The following is an 18646-nucleotide window of genomic DNA, read 5'->3' as shown; positions in this document are numbered from 1 at the left end:
AGAGGAAAATAAAAGAATAATTTTACTTTTTTATATAATACTCTTATAAACAGGTATGTCCTTGAACGTAATAGCTTTTTTTGTTTTTACTCACCTTTTGTGGGTTTTATTTATTTGAAACCTTTCACAGTCCTACCTAAATGACTTAAATCTTTTACAAGGAAAACTCCCTAATTAACTAATATAAATTCAGAAAAATATAGTTACATTAAAGATAAGTGTTGAAAATATTGTGTTTGGATTACTTTTTATCCCCAAAGCATTCCAAATACTACTTTTAAGTGTTGCTACTTGGCGCCATCTTTGTTGGAGGCGTGTAAAGGCACTTCGGAAGTTCAGTCAAACATGGCTGCTCTAAAGAAAACGCTAATCGCTGCTGCTGTTGCCGCTGTGGCGGCTTTCTTTGGCCACGCATTTCTTAAAATACAGTAAGTAATCTAAACTTTTGTCGACCGGTGATAAATTGCAGATACAGGACTGGCAATATTTATATTTTTAAATGCCGATAGTTGATGCCTGGACAGTCTAACGTTTGAAGTGTTAATATTATTTAAAACTATATTAAAAATAGAGGTCCATCTAAGCTTAAAACATAACATTTCAAGCTGATTTTGTTGACTTTAGTTGTTTTTCTGCAGGAGGCTGAGTCTTGCCTCCAGAGAAATGCCTGTCAAGCACCTCAAGTGTCGTTATTTACCCAATATAGGTATGCATTCTTCACTTAGAAGTGACTTCTATTTTGAATACACAAACCTCTCTCTTTTATTTTTTTTTATTTATATTTTTGCACCAACTTAATTCAGCTCTTTGTGTAACATATAAGAGCAACAAAAAAGTCTGAAGTCCAAGCATTTGAAAGTAGGTCAAGTGTCAACAAGACAACAGACTTGAAGAACGAAAAGTACTAAGTTTCACCATAAACCCTTTTTTCAGAGTATGGAGCAGAGGATATCACTATCCTTAAAGATGGACTGGCCTTTTTGAGCACAGTATGTTTTTTAATCACTGAACATCTAGTAGTTAATCTGGTTTGATTTTTTTTTATTTTTATCTGTAATTCGAATCATGTTTATTGCTCAAGTGTGTAATATAATGAGAATGCTCTCTGGCGGGGGATGACTTTCATGTAACACAATAGATTTGGAAAATAATCAAAAGTTACCAAAAGAAAAAGGAGCCTTGTAGTAACTTCCTGTAAAAATAGCCCATCGACTGTCAAGAAAAATCTCTTAACAGTCACTGTTATCCGTGTAGGGGCTGCATGACTACCTTGGATTGCCTTCGTTCTCCAATGAACCAGGAAAAATGTACGTTCTGGATCTGTTGCACCCAAAACCGACCCCAGTGGAACTGCAAATCAAAGGAGAACTGGACCTCAGCTCTTTCAACCCGCATGGGATTAGTGTATACACGAATGAAGCAGGTAGAACACATTCCAGCTTCGAAATATAACATGGAATCGTTTTCTCATTTGTTTCTGAAGTCAACCGATGAGTGAACAGCACTGGTGGTTGCTTTTAATGATTGTAGCAACTAACAAAGTAATGATGGCTGCAAACAAAATCCCCTGCGAATAATGGAATATATTTGGTTACGTTAAATGTAACCAATGTAGCAACATAAACCTTTTTGAAAATAAAATGGAGTTTTTTCAGTCTATAATATAATGACATTTTGTAGAATGTTATAACCTTATTGATGTATCATAAAAAAAGCCTTTAGAAATGTAGTAATTGCAGTCAGTAATTTAAAAACGCATAAATATATCAGCATTTCTTGAGAATGTATTTTTTTTTCAATTTTCTCAACAAAACTTGGTTTAATTAATGGCACAGTCGTGCTATTCATTCATTGAAGAATATACAATTCAGTACATTTATAATGCTTTTCATTAGTTTAGGTATCTAGGTCAATAATTTTAAGTATAGGTAAATAAATTTTAACTATTTACTGCAAAGTGAATTTGGGGCTAAGATTAGTGAGCTCAATCTGAAAAAGAGTCCAAAGAGCATTCTGAAATATTCTTAGCTTTCTCACAGTGGCAAACAGCAGCAACAATAGCAACGACTTGTTACAAAATTGAGTTTGACCTGGTGAAGGAGAGAATGGATTCTGAGCTCAAAATTAAGCAAACAAATTCAATTATATTCACACACACACACACTGCAATATTTGGATTATATCCCTTAGCCCTGTTGCACCTCTAGCCAGCTTCTTGCTGTACAGACCACCTTGCATGACAACTGCCTGGAACTATGTTAAAGTAGAAAATAAACTTCTAATAGATTGTCAAAGAGCAAAACATACTACCAAATACATAGATTTAGCAGGAAATAATCACACTGAGTCTAATGACAGAAAACGATTTATTTTACAGATGACTCTATATATCTGTTCGTTGTCAATCATCCTCAGCAAAAAAGTCAGGTAGAGATCTTTCGCTTTGTTGGGGAGGACACACTTGTGCACTTAAAGACTGTTGCACATCCTTTACTGATCAGGTATTTACTGTACAATAAATTCCCCTGGTTTACCTTTAGCAATATGCTGTACATGTTGGAATATCCATCTTATTACTGCTTGTATTTGTTTCAGTGTGAATGATATTATCGCCGTTTGACCAGAACATTTCTATGCGACAAATGATCGCTATTTTAGTTCTACACTTCATCTGCTAACTGTCATCCTGAGTATGCCCTGGTGTAACATTGTGTACTACAGCCCTGAGGAAGTGAGGGAGGCAGCTGGTGGCATTCAGTCTGGAAATGGGATAAATATATCTCCAGACAAACGGTTATTTTCAGCTCGTTTTATTGTTAACAATGACAATTTGCACAATGAATCTTGCAATTTAGAGGTGTACCTCAATATACTACACAGTAATAAAGTTAATTTATCATAGTAATTATTTATAGAGAGTGAAGCTTTAATAGCATATGCTTTTATTACACACATATTATAAGATGCCAAACATATGTTTAGAATTTATCTCTGGTAAATTGATGATCATGGTTTACATCAAGGGAAAATCCAAACTCCAGTGACTGAGAAAATTCACTTATTACACAAGATTGTTCTGAAAAGTATGTACATGTACACTACAGTATATTCACTCAGTACCTGGTCAAGTCTCCTTTTCCAGAACCACACGCTGATAAAGTCCAAAACTCTGCTGTTGTGAAAAATGTGCGAACACCAATGTACGTTAGGAACTGCAGGCATGTGTCACTCATGCAGAACAACAAAATTAGCATCTTCATGAAGCTTTTCAGCTGAAGAAATGCTCTAAAATATCCCAGTAGATGGAAGTTCTTACTTTAAGAAAACACAATGTAAATAATGTTAAGGTTTTAAAAGTGATGGAAGTATTAGACAAATACCGTTTTTGGTTTTTTTTCTCCAACAGGTATATTTATGTTTCTGATATCCTGGACCACGAGGTGGATGTTTTTGAGCGATTAGACGGAGAACAGTTGGTGTACATTAAGGTGTGTGTTTTCGTGTTTCTTAATCTTGGAAGTGACAAAGATGGTTCTGCCTTTTGATACATTGTCAGTATTTCAAACTGCTCCTGATCGTTGGACTTTCTGTTTGCTCCAAAGAGCTTAATGTTGTACATGAATTTCTTTTTTAAAAAGCTGTGCATTACTATGACGTTATTTTATATGCTGTTATTTTATATTCTGTTACTTTTCTTATTCTTTGCTTTTCCATCTGAAAAGTTTCACATGCTCTGATCTGACAGGGCATAGTGATCACATCTCTTGTACTGTGTGTTTTTTGAACAGTCTGTTCCAGTTGGAACACTTTGTGATAATATTGAAGTGGACCACATGACAGGTGACGTCTGGCTGTGCTGTCATCCAGATGCCACTAAATTGTCCAGTTTTGATCCAAAAGATCCTCCTGGCTCAGAGGTCTATGATTTTTTACCGTTTCTTTTCTTCTTCTACAATTCATACTTGTTTTTCGTTATAAAATAACTGACAACAACCTTTCCTGCAGATCATCAAGATCAAGAACATTGTCTCAGATCAGCCAGTGGTAACCCTGGAGTATGGAGACGATGGTCATGAGCTGATGGGCTCCACCGTTGCTGCACCCTACGAGGGAAAGCTGCTCATCGGGACAATCTTTCACAAAGCCCTGTACTGTGCTTTGAAATAAACTGCCAACTATTTATCCCAAAACACAGTTTTCTTATCTCTCTTGAACAATAAAACTATTTTGGTTTGTCATAGAAAAAGATTATGAGAAAACAGAATAACATTGTCACAACTTTTTCTCCTGGTATTTACACATGGACCTGCTATGCATAAAAAAAAAATCATTTGGTGCAGTTATCCTACTTTTATTGCAGGAGTCAAAAATATAGGAATAGTTAGGCTTAAAATAGGCAGATATCAATGATAAATACAGTTCTGCTAATTTGTTTACACACACTCAACATGGAAACAGTCTATAATGCAATGTCAGTGAATTGCAAGAATTGGAAGCATTGTATTTATTGTGGATTTCCCCTTTAGTCCCTACAGGGTAGCAGCTGTTATATAAACATCAGGGTTTTTACGCAGCCTGGAAATGTATACTTTCAATCAATCAATCAACAAAACTTCACAATTTTATAATCATTTATTGTTTTCGTACCTACCAAAATCAACAAAGAAAGCACATATACTGAAAAGGCTCTTATCAGGGCCAGGTTATTATGTCTCTTATTTTAAGCAATATATTTTAAATTGCACTTTGTCAAAACCTCTGGGCTGGATACAGTATAGGCCAGTACCATTTATTGGCCATCATGGCTCTTCCCAACTCTTTTTCCTTTTCATTTTAAAGATATAATATAATAAATTGTTATAATGGTTCTTTTTAGTAAATTTGTTTGCTTTGTTCATTTTTCGTGTTAAATAAAAATCAAAAGTTTAATTAAAATATTACTCAGTATACCTGCTTTCACAACAAAACAACAACTATATGAAATTTGGCAACATAAGTCCATCATAAGTTCAAGTTTATTTTAAAAAATGTGACAATGCGTATTAATGAACATTTACAATACATGAGGTTATAGTCGCTAACTAACTTCAGTCTGGTCTCGTTGACAAAGTGATGTTAAAGCACATAATAAATACAGGAATAAAAACCACAAAATAGCATTACGAAATAAGCAATGTATTAAACAATCTTGAAATCCATACATCGTTGCATATAATCAATGTTGACATTAATACTGTGAGCCAGTTTTTAAGATGTTTTTCTAACCATCTAAACAGTGAATGCAAAAAGACTTCTAAACATATAAAATATTCTGATTTGCCAAGTTTAAGCTAAAATAGGAGGCTACAGATGAAAAACGAAATCTTTTGTGAGACACACAAGAGCCGGCTCCCTGAAAAGAGCCAAACTTCCCATCATTATTTGTGAGCTCACCATCAAATACAACTGAAAATATTGTTTCTGTTTCTCCAGGGAGCATGTATCATCCTTTTTCGTCTATACAATTATTATTTTCTGCCACCTTAGCTATTGTAAATCTAGTCTCCCCACCATCAGGATGCTGCACTTTCTCTTCTTCTGCAGCATCACTGTCTGGTGATGTGAAGGTGATCCCATCATTTACTGATTCAGAGGAACCATCTTTTCTATTTTCCTCATGGTCTGTTATTCCACATGCTTCTGATGTGGGTTCCTTGATATTTTCCTCTTCCTCTTGTTGGCTTTCGTCCACCGTTGCATTTGCAAACACCTCACTTAAACTGATGTGTCTCTTGTGCCGCGGTGAGTGCTCCAAGGTCTGGATGTAGTCGGCCAAAATGTCACTGCAGCTCTTGGAGCGGCTTATGTTCTGGATTGGCGGTGGTTTCCTTTTCCTTGCATTAATTCCGATCTCTTTGATGACCGTGCTGTAGTCTTCGTCCTTCTCAGAAAGGAAGTTGAAAATGTCAACGACAGTCGGCCTCACGTCTTGTTGCTTCTGTTGTTGCACAGGGTCTGGCTCCATGTACAAGGGTCTGTTCCTGTGCCTATGCTGTCGTTTCTTCCTCAGCACTTTATGAGCTTCCACAACCATGTGGACGTTCCAGCTAAAGAACAAAGACAGCCAGGCCAGTCCCATGTACATCCATAACTCTGCCATTATCCTGTAGAGTCTTGGGTATTCGATGTCAGGATTTACACCTGCAAAGAGTAAAATAATTCTCAGGTGTGTGCAGTTCATTTCAAATTTCATATTCATACTGCCACCCTTTCCGAGTGAAAAGTCTCACCTGCCACATAATCTCCAAAGCCAACTGTTGTAAGTGTGATGAAGGAGAAGTAAATCCCTTCTAGATAGCTCCATCCTTCCACAGACATGAAAACAAGCGGAGGGATCACCAAGTGCACCAGCAAACCCCATAGGAGGAATAAGGCCGTGCATGTCAGCTGGACCTTTTTCTGTCAAAAGCAAGAGAAGAAATGTATGTATAATAAAGCATGGTGCTCAAATTTGATTAGAAATAAAATTTTGAAAGGTGTGGTGTGCATTTCTGGTAACACCAATTAAAATCCTGTGAACTTGCCTTCAGAAGTCAACAAGTAAATAGAGTCCCAATTAAGTGTGTGCAATTATATTACATTATATTAACTGTTCTATGAAGGCTTCCTTCCTTTGTTAGAGAATATCAGAGAAATACGGAGGAACACAGCAGACAGATCGGGAGAAGGTTCTGGAGTTTAAAGCAATGTTACAAAACTTCATTCTATACTTTAAACATCGCATATACGATTATTCAATTCATTATATGAAAATGGAAAGACAATGGTATAAATCATGAATTAACCAAGACACGGTCTTCCACCTGAATTGACTATCTGGGCAAGTAGAGTAACATTAAGAGCAGTCAAGAGGTCCATAAATTTGGAGGAGCAACAGAAACAGTTCAGGTAAGGACGACTGGTGAAGCGCCACGACAAAGCCTGTTAGAGCAGAAAAACATGAAAATCATAGATTTCAGAGAAAATAGTGATTTTAATTGTTTTTTTTGTTTTGCTAAATATACAAGTTGAAGTCATGACAAAACCGCCCTGTGCTTCAAATAACTTTCATTGGCTTAAAATGGTAAACTCCAAACTAACAGATGAATCCAAAATACAACTTTTAGGCCTAACTGAACATGTATTGCAGATCAACATGAGCACACCACCCCCAAAGTACAACATGGGCATGGCAACCTCATGTTGTGTGCATGCTTTTCTTCAGCAAGTGGAAAAAGTTTGGATAAAGTTAATAGAAAGATGAATGGAGCACAAATATGGGCAGTCCTGGGAAACAAAGCACAGAGCACCGTTTGAGGCTGTAAAAGACTTGAGATTGGGACTGAGATTTGCCTATCAGAGCTACAATGGTATGATTGAGATCAAAGTGTGTTTAAGCATGATAATGGTTCAATCAAAGTCCAGATTTAAATCCAGTTAAAAATCTTACCACTGAAACACCCTTTTCTATCAGGATCCCAGACAGTCGTTTAGTCCGGTCTCCAAAGAAAGATCCCAGTGTGCTTATCCACACCAGGCAGAGAGGGATCCCACACAGGCCATACAGGATACAAAACACGCGGCCAGCTTTGGTCTTGGGAGCAACATTTCCATAACCTTCAGATGAAAGAAAAATGAAAATTGACCAGAGGTAAGACAGTTGTAAAGTTAGCAAATCATCAATAAAACTTCTGATAAGTAGATAGACGCTAGGTTAGGAATAGTGTCCTATTAGTTAAAAATTTCCATATTGAGTTGTCCAAAAGGGAAAGTTATCACAAATGATTAGTCTAACATTAGTAAGTAAAATGTTAGCTGCTTGCTGATAATAAATCCTGTACTTTGGAAAACACTAGAAGCAATGAAAGACATGGATTCATTATGAAGGATAACAACCGGCTAGTTTAGTTACAGATTGGCAGGATGGGTGTAATACCTATAGTAGTTACGATGGTGGCAGCAAAGATAACAGAATTGCCCCAGTCCCATGTGTTGCGGTGATTGTCCCCCGTAATAGCCACACCTTGGCCGGCGGCCTCGGACGCTATCTGAAGGGAAAAAGTACAGTAAAGTAATCTCCAAAAAACAAAACAAATAAACATTTATTAAACATAGCTCCTGCTAGTGTTTTACCCACTGAAACGGACTGTATTTGGAACAATGTAAGCTCTTTACGTTTCAGCATTCCCCACAGGTGAACACACCTTGTGGAAACTTTCAGACGTGTAGCGGCGTGTGGTCAGAGCGTCTGCTCTTTCAACAAGTCTTTCAGTATTACTAACTCGTATAACTAGGGAATGATAAAAGAGAACTTTTTCCTGTAATTGTTTGCATTTAAGTTAAGTATGCTGTGTCTTTTTAGAGCAATAATAAATAAATAAATCCCGACTCAAATGTAACTGGATGTACTGTAAAGCAGAGAAATTGTAGTTTTTATAATTTATTTATTTTAACTTTAATACACCACATTTCTAGTAACATTTATATACGTTCATGTCATCAAAAGTCATAACGAACTTTTTTCCTATATGTACTTTTTAAAAAACGAGCTCCAAACCTTCAGTATCTCATCTAGGGTTTCCTTTGTGACGTTGTTGCTCCTCAAGATGTTTTCCTTCTGCTCAATATATTTGTCTCTAGCCGCTTTCCAATTTGGCTCCTCGAAAATCTGAAAAATCGCGGCACCGATCGAGAGGTAGAAAATGATGCACGAAGTTAAAAACGGACCTTTATCGGCCATGTTAAAGCCATAACTTCACACTCTCCCTCCAAAGCGAGCCGCGGCGCATTCCAACAGAGGACTGTTGTTGAGTGTGTTCTCTTTTCTTCCTGGTTTTTTACCATCAGGGGTTGGCAAAGCTGCCCTCGGAGCGGGACACACAACGAGACCTCTAAAACTTTCCACAATAGGGTTGTGAAAATGTCTTCGCCTCTTTACAGTTTTTTTTTTTCGTTTTAGGTTTTAACTTTTTTTTTTTTGCTTTTTGCCACACTTAAATGTTTTAGATTATCAGATAAATTGTATTAATAAAACAAAGTAAACCTGGCTAAATACAAACTGCAGTTTTCAACTGATTTTACTTTACGGGGGAAAGTTATTCAAAACAGTCTGATCCTATGCAAAAAAGCATTTGTCCCCTTCAACTTGACAGATGTCATCCACCATTTGTGTTTACACCACTGTGGATGAATTTTGCCTACTTTACTTTGCAAAATATTTTTGTCAGTCGACATTGGAGGGGCTGAAACCTGCTTAAGGCAGTACCTCAATCCACTTTCAGACTTTGTCTGGGCCACTCCAAAAGTTTAATTCATTCAATTTTTATTTTATTTTATTTTATTTTTTTACCTTTTAGACATGATGTGCTGAATAATGTGCTGTACTTTAGTGTTATATTGTGAATTGAAAGCTGGACATCCTGGACATCAGGATTTTCTGGTAGTCAGAAAAATTCACGGTTTCATCTTTTACAGCAAAATCTTTTATCCTACTTCATGTTGTCAGATATGTGCTTATCTGACAACATGATTGTTTCTGCAGCTTAGCCAGTAATAGAATCAGTTAATTTGTGAACTGCTATCCCGTCTTCCTGCAACAGGATGCTGTGGATATCTTTTCCTCCCATAATAAATGAAACTATTACTTGAGAACTGAATTTTCCATTTACTCAGCTTGTCTTTTCTTATATAAAGTTTGCTTGATAGTCAGAAACTTGTTGGTTTTACAATAAAAGCTCAATCAATTTCCATGGCAAAATTTAGAAGTAAAATTTTAAAACGTTATATGTATGATTAGCTAACGTCTAAATGTTTCTTAAATAGAATATTCATAGAATGTATTCTTGATTTCATTTTTTAAAGTAAATATAAAGCCCAAAGAATCCCAAGGATGAAAACTGGGGGTAATACTGAATATTAGAAAAGCTGAATATTTATCAATTATGCAACAGAAAATTAGTTTCTGAGAACAATGTGACTCCTAAAATAGAAACAAAGGCTAATGCAGCTGCTAGTAATCTTGAAATACCTGTTCTGACATTTTATAGCCATCGGGTTTGGAGTAATGAACAAATGGCAGGGCCTTTGGGCTGACCTGCTGGGCAAGTTTTGATTTGTTTCAGCCTGCATTATATGATCCGCTCTACCCAGTTCTACTGGAAGTGTGGAAACCATTACTGAAAGGAAGGCAGAAAAGGGTTAAATGCTGCAAAGCTGTGAAGGATTTTATAAGGACGCAAAAAAACAAGGGTGGAGCTCCACTCTGCTTATTTGCACAACACTTTTCAAACTCAAAGTGCTACAAGAAGCACTGCTAACATAAAAAACAAATAGGGGCAACTATAAAGCAAATCTAAGCTGGGATGCAAGTATCACATGAATTACCCTCACCATTAGACAACTCATGTGAAAGAGAGGTTTTAAGCTTTGTTTTAGAAGAAGAGGGGGTGTGAGTGAGCCCCCTAGACAGGAAGCTGATTCCAGAGACAAGGGAGCATTTAAAATTAAAAGCTCTTGTTTTAGAAATTCTGGGAACAACCAGCTTACCCGCATACTGAGAAGGAGGGCTCTCTGTGGGACGATAAATGACAGGATGTGGTTTGGCCATTAAGAACTTACAGAGGAGTCAATTGTTTGAACCTCGGTTAAATTCCTGTTAGCTCATTTAAAAAGTAACACTATTTTTGTAGTTATTTCTTTGATTTGTTGGAAAGCAGCTGATTTCCAGTCAGCAATATAGAGAACACTAAGCCTTACAAAACTATTTATAGGCCTGGAAAGTTTTAACATTCTGACACAATGAAAACAGAAAAATGTCACATACTGTACCTTAAAGAAGTATCTCTGTCTTTCCACTTTACAGCTAAACGCAATTGTGAAAGCCATGGCCTCTCTGGAATCTTTAAAGGTTGTCAGAATCCCTGAGGAAGGATTTAACTACAGACACAGAAAAAAACATGGGTAAGTAATGACTTCTACCAAATCACACTCTTAAAATTGCAACAGTAAATTTCCCTCAAAAAAACTTTTTTTTTCTGTTATCAGTGAAACCAAACAGTGGACCTTGTTTGCTCAGTTTAACACTGCTCTGATTTCACAGGCAAATCATAATCAGCAAATAAATGGAGCAGCCCTGCAGAGCATGAGATACAAAAAGCTATTTGCCAATAATCAAAATGTCAAATGAACAATTAAGTGGTTTTTGTGTGCACATGGTCATTACTTTGTGTGTAAATGTATACCCAAAGGGAGGGATGTTTGTACTCTGCATGGATATTGTAGTTTTAATTATATTATTGTACAGAAATGGAGTCAGTGTCAGAAGCTGTCAACATTTGTCTGTACAACAAACGCTTTACCTATGATTTTTATTATAAGTATAAAGAAGGTATGTATATTTATAAAATTCAAATGTATTCACCAGTCAAAAATATTAAATAACAGCAGGTTCTATTTCTAAACTATTGAGTGAAAACAATGTAACGATGCAGACTGTAACTTTACAATCTTAATCTACAGGGTAAAAAGTTTAAATTTGTTACATAAAAAGTGTATATTATCTAGGCTTTTTAAAGGCATAATTAGTATTAAATATTTTCTTGGTGTTACTTCAGAGTTTAAAGAAATGGTTTCACAGTCTGCTTTGGAGTTCTACTACTTAGCTTTAATTTAAAAGGTGAGCATTTGGGAAAGGAAATAAAAATAGGAAGACACAATGTTTTAAAAACTGCTTGTCAGTTCTGGTCCAGTCGGACTTCTTTTTTATCTTTGCGACTCTGTCAGAAAAAACGAAACTGCACCAGCAGCCGGCAGGGACAGTTTTCATATCTTTGTGTACAACCATTCAGAAGTCAGAAGCGTGCAGAGTTATGTAATCACACTGGGTGGATCCTGGCTGCTGTGTGTGATAATGGAGGGAGGCGTTGTCTGCAGTATAAACATACAGTCTGTCGCTCTCAGTCTACTGTACTGACAAGTTAAATACATGTTTATAGCTTCTGAAGAGGTTAAGCTATCTCAGATTTATACAAAATCAAGATAAAAATGATTGCCTTCTGCATGATCTTTTGGCTCAAGCTTAGACAATAATTTTTTTCCACTCCGCCGTGAGCCCTCCGTCAGTATAAGTGTGGAAAAATAAATCATCAAGGTAAGTCTAAGGTCGGATGTGCTTGACTGACCTCCTGGGACAGAGCCACTGGGATTTATGCCACACTGAGACAGATGTTCCAGGTGCATCAGCTGCTGAACTGAGGTTTGCTTCACCCTTTGGGATTTCACACTGTCACATATGTCACATATGACATGTGAAAATAAAGCAGCCAATTTCAGCCATTGATGCAGTGTGCAGATGTTAAACTCTGTATGGCAAAGTATATTTAGACTATGCAATAAACTTCACATGAACACAATGTTTTTTCATACTTACAGGAGATTGCTGGCAACTCGAGTTGTCAGAGCTGTATCATGTATGTTATTGAGAATTTATTTTGTTTTATTTTGAAAAATATAATTTTTTTTAATAATACATATTAAGTCTTTACTTTTCCCAACTGTAAATCTAAAAAAATATATATATATGTTTTACTGTTTAAATTATATTTATAGATGAGACTATCATTAACAGACAGGAGGTTCAATCAATCTACAAAAATAGAGCAAACTTTCAAGATATAGGTTATTATTAATTGTTGGTATTAGATAATCAGAACAACACCATCATTTTAGTCTAAAACAGGATATTGTGAAAAGTTTCTTCCTTTTAATGCACAGCTCTTCCTCTCTATTGTAACCTTCTGCTATTTGAGTGGTTGAAATGGGGGAAGAAGCTTGATTTCATGCAATCTGATATGTATATCACAGCATTTAGCTGGAATGTATTCTCCTGCTACGAATAAATCAATACATATAAATGCATTAAACGGGGTTGCTGTAATTGCTTAGTTTTGAAATATTTGCATATTATACACTAAAGTGGGCTAAAATTGGTTAAACTGATATTGTTTATTTTCTTGTTGCAGTGTCCTAACACAACCTTAATAGCAAATAAATTCAATATTTATAAGTGAAAAAAATTAAATAAAATCTCTTGGCTCACAAAAAGCCATATCACAGATTAGTGTTGAGTCATTAGACCCTGTAGGCTCAACTCCCATGTTAAAGGAAGCACAGCTACACATCACAGATATCTTTCTAAAGATGGATATCTTCACTGGGTCAGAGATCTCCTTTTGCAAACACAGGCAAGTTTGCCAACTTCTAAACTTGGCCCGTCTCAGCTGTTCCTTGGATGCAGGGCCAGTCCAAGCTACAAACAGGTGCTCAGGTCCTCCTCCTGCTGGCTGGAAGGCCCCATGAGAATATAAATTGATACCAGTCAGGTAGATAAATGCACCAGCTTCACACACAATAAGAAAAATATTAATACTTATGTTAACAAAGTTATAATGTAAAACTAAATAGGTAGTTTCTGCAGTTTCTGTCAGAACTATGAACACAGTTCAATGAGCTTTTCATATCTGATAATAGTGACAGAGTAACGGCTTTTGTTTGTGAAAACAACAGTAAGTTTGGTCTTTCAGCTCTAAAAAGAAACAAATTAGAAATAATCATTTTCAGTTTATTATACTGTGAAACCATGCATTTCTTCTGATAATCTGTTGCTACTTGTTCAAGATTAGATAAGTTTCAAAACAGTTGTGAAGGGTAAACGAAACATGGCACATGACTTTATCTATTTAAAAAAAAGAACAAAAAAACAACTGAAATATGAAAAGTGTGGCATGCATATTCCAAGTTTTTACATTTTATGACTAAAATGTTCTGCATGTTTCACATTTTTAAATTTTTCATGGGAATGATTTAAAAACAAAAAAAGGGAAAAGAGAAGCATGAAATCCTGTTGACAAATAGCACTGACTGCCAAAGAGCTGCAGACATGTGACTCTTCTGCTGATTTGTAGCTTTACTCCATTAGTTTCTCAGTGCTGCGTCTTTAACTGCGATCGTGATGCGTTTCGTTGTAGTCCATGATCTTTAGCTGTTGCATGTTCAACCCCTTTTACTTTGGTACCACTAAATAAAATCCAGAGCAACCGGCTGTTTAGAACTCAACTAATTTATAGAGAGAGTCCTTTTTGAGTTTCTAAGTTTGAATACAGTTGGTGTATGAAGGTGTCAAATATTTTCACTACTCTGTATTAAATAGTTTGATAAGTGTGAATAGTTTTGTAAGAATTCTGGTTAGGGCTTTAGAGAACTTTGGGATAACTATGCCAAACAAAGTTTTTATCCAACTAAATGACATAGTTCCAAGTAGCACGTTTTTGAAAACATGAAAAGGTCTTTAAAACATCTTGTGCACTCTAAAGTTGTGATACAAAAGCCACTGTGAAAGAACTAAACAGCGCCCTCATGTGGAACTAGGACTAAAGTTCGTAAGTGTGTTTTTATTTGCAGACATGAGTTTATCACCTAACCTTAGGTTTATTATTCACTGAAATTCACTGACATTAGTTTGCTAATTGTTGAGACAGAATCACATGTCTGTTTGAATGAAGGCGCAGACTCACCTGACGTGTTAAACTTAATATTTTCACGCACAAGCATGAAGATTTTTAGAAGGATCATTTATCGGTAGTGTGTATATAGACCACCCAGCAACCTCAGCCAATTTTTAGGCAGAGCTTCCACCTTCTGATCTGATCTCCACCCATCCCCAGCGAGTGCTTCGTCATTGCAGCTGCGTCACCGCCTCTCTCTCGGTCTCTGTCGCTCTCAGTGGAAACCTGATCGATCAGTTTCTGAGTTGACCCAAAGGCGAGCAGCAGGATTATGACATGGAATAAAGGTGGGGAGATCCCACGGAGGAGCCACCTATCAGCTCAGGTATGACTTGTCTTCCGGGACGCCGCCGCCTCTGTTGTTATTGCACACCTTGTGTGTACCAAGCTCCCGTTTTCTGGTTTCCACACGGCAGCAGTTCGTTTAGAGTTCAGTCAGTGTAGCTTGTGCTATGGGATTAAGTCAAACACAACCAGGTCAGGGGCATTTGTGACGCCAGACTGTGGGGAAAAGAAATAAGCAGAGGGCTTAGATTAAAGCAGTGCTTCAATGATATAATAATGACAAGAAATACGCGATAAAGCTGGTCGGACTCTGATATATGGGCCCTAAATACATAGAAAACCAAACATAAAGAGCTGCAATCCTGGAGGAATGAACTAAAACACAACGTTGATCTGAAAGCTAAAGCAGAAACTCAAATTCCACCTTGTTAATGAAATAGTTTTTTTTTTAAATCTGCTGTGAGATTTCTGTAATGACATATATTTTAAATAAATTTGTTCTTTTCCATTTAATCTTCAATGTTTTGTTAACTCAAATAAATACTTGTTTTTCATGATCTGATACACTGTTTTTCTGTGTCTCTGTTTCTTTGCGGTCTTCTCACTCTGGCTGCCAACACAATGTGTGATGACCTGCTAAACACAAAATATGTGAGTACCAAATATAAATCAAGTTTTAATGAGCTCTTGTGCTATTGTTGCTTATGTCGCAGTCTGATATTACATATAATTATATACAATTAATTTAACTTGGGAATCTAAATATCAGACAATATTTCTGTTAAACTTTCCTCAAGTGTTAACCATTTCATTAGAATTTAAAGCTCTTCTTTAAAGTCATACATACTTGTTTTTAAATTGCATTTTTATTCCTGTAGCATACCTTCATTCGAGCAGTTGTCCACTATAATTAATGCCTTCTACTGAGCTATGTTGTATTCTCATTATAGAAGGGGGCACTACTTTATTTTCCTTTTGCCACTTTTTTGCCAACTTTCAAGACCAATTTGAGCAAGATATCAAGCAAACATTACAAGGAAAACTTGGCGGTAAAATAATTTAACATTTTCTGTCAACCAGCTGTAAGTTCAGCCGCCAGCTGAACCAGCTATGGGAGGGGTGCTGTGGCAGTGTCTCCCTGAGGCCTCTGAGCGCAAACATGTCTTTATCTATCAGGAACACATGCTCATAGAGTCCATTACACTTCACTGATAAAACATAGTTGACCTGATGTGGAATCCCCATCAGTTAATTTATGGTAAAGTATATTGTCAACTACCGTTGTTCTAGAATAACAGAAGGGTTTTAGAAAAAGCAAATTAAGCCCAGAAATCCCAATACAGCTTTTATTTTTATGCATGCAAATGCATTGGGAACACTTCACACACTATTCCAAAGCCAAGCAGGAGAAAATGGGTCAAATTTGTTATCGTTCTAAAGCAAGTAAAGAAGAAGAGAAATGTTGGGCAGTTTTTTTTTTTTTTTTTCCAAACTCAAAAACTTACTGTACCAACTAAAAGATTCCCTGAAGGTTTAGTTTTCCTGTCACTCTAAGATTTATTTGGTTAAAGCCTGTTTGTGGGAAATGCATGGAGTCGCACAGCATCACCTAAAAATAGATATTCCATCTCAGGATTATTGGTATATGCCTTATGAACAACATGGTTTTTCCTAAGCACAGATTTTTGGATAGAGTAGGGTCCGCGGTTTGTGCTTGGCAGTACATAATGAGATCTTGGTATTTGGAATCATGATGCTCCTGAGATTTCCTCTGCAGCACAACTTGTTTGATTATTTTGGTTTAGTCCAAGTGACTCATAATCCTTGTTATGAGATCGATCTTGTGATCTCATGTTTCACACTGTGGCTTGAATACGGAGGGTATGGCTCATTTGACTATCTATGGGTCAGACCTGAAAGAAAACACAAAGTAAATAGTGGGTGGTAAAAGCCCTATTGACGCATCAGTAATATAAAAAAATATGTAGCATGTATTCATGCTCTGTCTGCCAGTTACACTGTACATAGTGTAGTGCTAATCTATGGAGTATTGTTTAAGGATTCTTTCTGAGTTCTTAGCAAACTGCATTGCAATGCAGCTAAGTTGTTTCAATGCCAAAACAATGAACGAAGAGTAGAAAGACATCAACACAGCATATGTTGGTTTTATTTATTGCATATCATATCATCAATGTGGCATTTAGCACCATTGTTGCCTATTAAATGTTTTCCTGCTGTTGTGCAGCCATATTTGACTACATTTTAAAACTAGTACAACAGAAGTACCTTTCTATTTTGTTGTTATATCTTCAAAACAACACATTTTATCCATTGTCGCTGTATAAACGATTAGACATTTTATTCACTCGCTTTTGAAGTTTCAAGTTTGAAAACTTGACACATTAAAGCTAACCTTTAACCAAACATACTGCTGGTTGTGACCTTTAGTCCCAGGCTCAGGATGTGTTGATTGTTTCTTCTACAAGGCTAAAAACTGAGGGCCATGATGTCCTTCAGTGTGTGGCTCCAAAGCTGTGGAAGATTTTGCTTCTTTGACTTTCTTTTCTTATTCTTTAGGCACTTTGAAAAAGATGTAAACCTTTGTGTTTTATTAAGCACTTATTGCCATGATTTTATTGTCAGTTTTTGTTGATGCACTTATATTGTTTTTAATTTAATGGTATCTGCTATACAAAACTTTGGTTTATGAAATAGCATGTTTCTTTATTCACTTCTTCCATCAATTTTTATTTAGTTGTTTGAGAAGTAGACTTTTGGCTTCCCTTACATTTGAATTCAAATACCATGTAGAGTTTTTATGCTTGCCTTAGATGCTGTATTTATTTTATCCACCAGATGGCAGTGTGAACCAGTTTGGCCAGAACAGCAATAATCCTGCTGAACACAATTCAGCAAGCATTCAGTTGGCCTAGAATCTCTGCTAGAATTATTTGTGTTCTACACTGCGAGTCTCAGGTCTTGGTAAAATGTTTTAAACGGCATTGAAATCCCAGATTCATATTAATGTTTTTAGTGCTTGCAAATAGCATTTTTTCTTTACCTGCAAAAATCTGAATTTTCAAAAGTGATTTGTAATTTAAAAAATTTTCCTGTGCTTTATCTATATGAGCTTGAGAATTGCAGCTGATGGAAAAATGTATGCTTGCAGAAAAAAATGTAGAGGCACAAACCATTCCCGATTCATAAATTTTTCATAACATAATGGTGCACTATGAATATTAATACACGGCTACCCCTCCGTCTCGCTTGGTGTTCCTGAGAGCTCAGCACGAATAAAACCCCTGCAACTAGGCCTCCCATACATGCAATGGGATTTTATATTTAAAGCTTGTTTGAAAGCTGGGCACGCTGTTTTACATAAGACTTGGAGACGTGGCAATGCAGTCGTGTGTGAGGGGATCTGTACCTAGATGCAGTTTTGATAGTCAAAGGGAGAGAGACGTACTGGCCGGAAGCACTGCGATGGGGTCGTTATGTAATCACTGAGTGGCCGTGCCAGGAGAGGGATAAAGATGTTCGAAACAAACATAACCCCCAAGCACTCAGCTGGAGTAATGCACTGCACCATCATGTGTTTTGCCTTTTGAACAGCAGAGAACAAGGAGGCAGAGTTGTTTGTGTCAGTTTTTTTTTTTTCTTTTTTGGGTGTGCCCATAGCGTGAGTGTGTTTTGAGGAGTGGGTCGTCTCGCTGTCTGTGGTTCCAGGCTGTCACTGTCTCAGGGGACTGTGGGTCTGTAAAGTGCTGCTGCTGCTGCTGCTC

General features: G+C 36.6%; 1 protein-coding gene, 1 long non-coding RNA gene and 1 pseudogene across 2 annotated transcripts; 2 read left to right on the top strand and 1 right to left on the bottom strand.

Moving 5' to 3' along the window:
- Nucleotides 1–19: 19 nt before the first annotated feature.
- LOC114141747 (serum paraoxonase/arylesterase 2-like) lies at nt 20–5352 on the top strand (annotated as a pseudogene).
- On the bottom strand, nt 4998–8856 carry LOC114141746 (potassium channel subfamily K member 5-like). The gene is made up of 5 exons (XM_028012538.1): nt 8576–8856; nt 7955–8066; nt 7469–7635; nt 6270–6438; nt 4998–6180 (listed from the first exon to the last, which is right to left on the bottom strand). The coding sequence occupies exons 1-5, from the start codon at nt 8756–8758 to the stop codon at nt 5483–5485; spliced, it is 1329 nt and encodes a 442-aa protein (XP_027868339.1). The 5' UTR covers nt 8759–8856; the 3' UTR covers nt 4998–5482.
- Nucleotides 8857–8970: 114 nt separating this feature from the next.
- On the top strand, nt 8971–11217 carry LOC114141749 (uncharacterized). Its single transcript, XR_003594901.1, has 2 exons — nt 8971–10977; nt 11117–11217. It is a non-coding gene; the product is annotated as an uncharacterized LOC114141749 (long non-coding RNA).
- The last annotated feature ends 7429 nt before the right edge of the window (nt 11218–18646 follow it).

The sequence above is a fragment of the Xiphophorus couchianus genome, chromosome 3 (assembly GCF_001444195.1).
Source record: "Xiphophorus couchianus chromosome 3, X_couchianus-1.0, whole genome shotgun sequence".
NCBI classification, from domain to species: domain Eukaryota; kingdom Metazoa; phylum Chordata; class Actinopteri; order Cyprinodontiformes; family Poeciliidae; genus Xiphophorus; species Xiphophorus couchianus.
This window is presented reverse-complemented; position numbering and strand designations above follow the sequence as displayed.

What these genes read in the sequence shown, in the direction of transcription:
- LOC114141746 (XM_028012538.1), bottom strand. Translation starts at nt 8,758, where the DNA reads ATGGCCGATAAAGGTCCGTTTTTAACTTCGTGCATCATTTTCTACCTC. An exon ending in TAGAAAAGGGTGTTTCAGTG is followed by an intron (nt 6,439 to 7,468) that starts GTAAGATTTTTA and finishes TGCTTTTGACAG; the next exon opens with AAAAAGGTCCAGCTGACATG. An exon ending in CTTTGGAGATTATGTGGCAG is followed by an intron (nt 6,181 to 6,269) that starts GTGAGACTTTTC and finishes TACTCTTTGCAG; the next exon opens with GTGTAAATCCTGACATCGAA.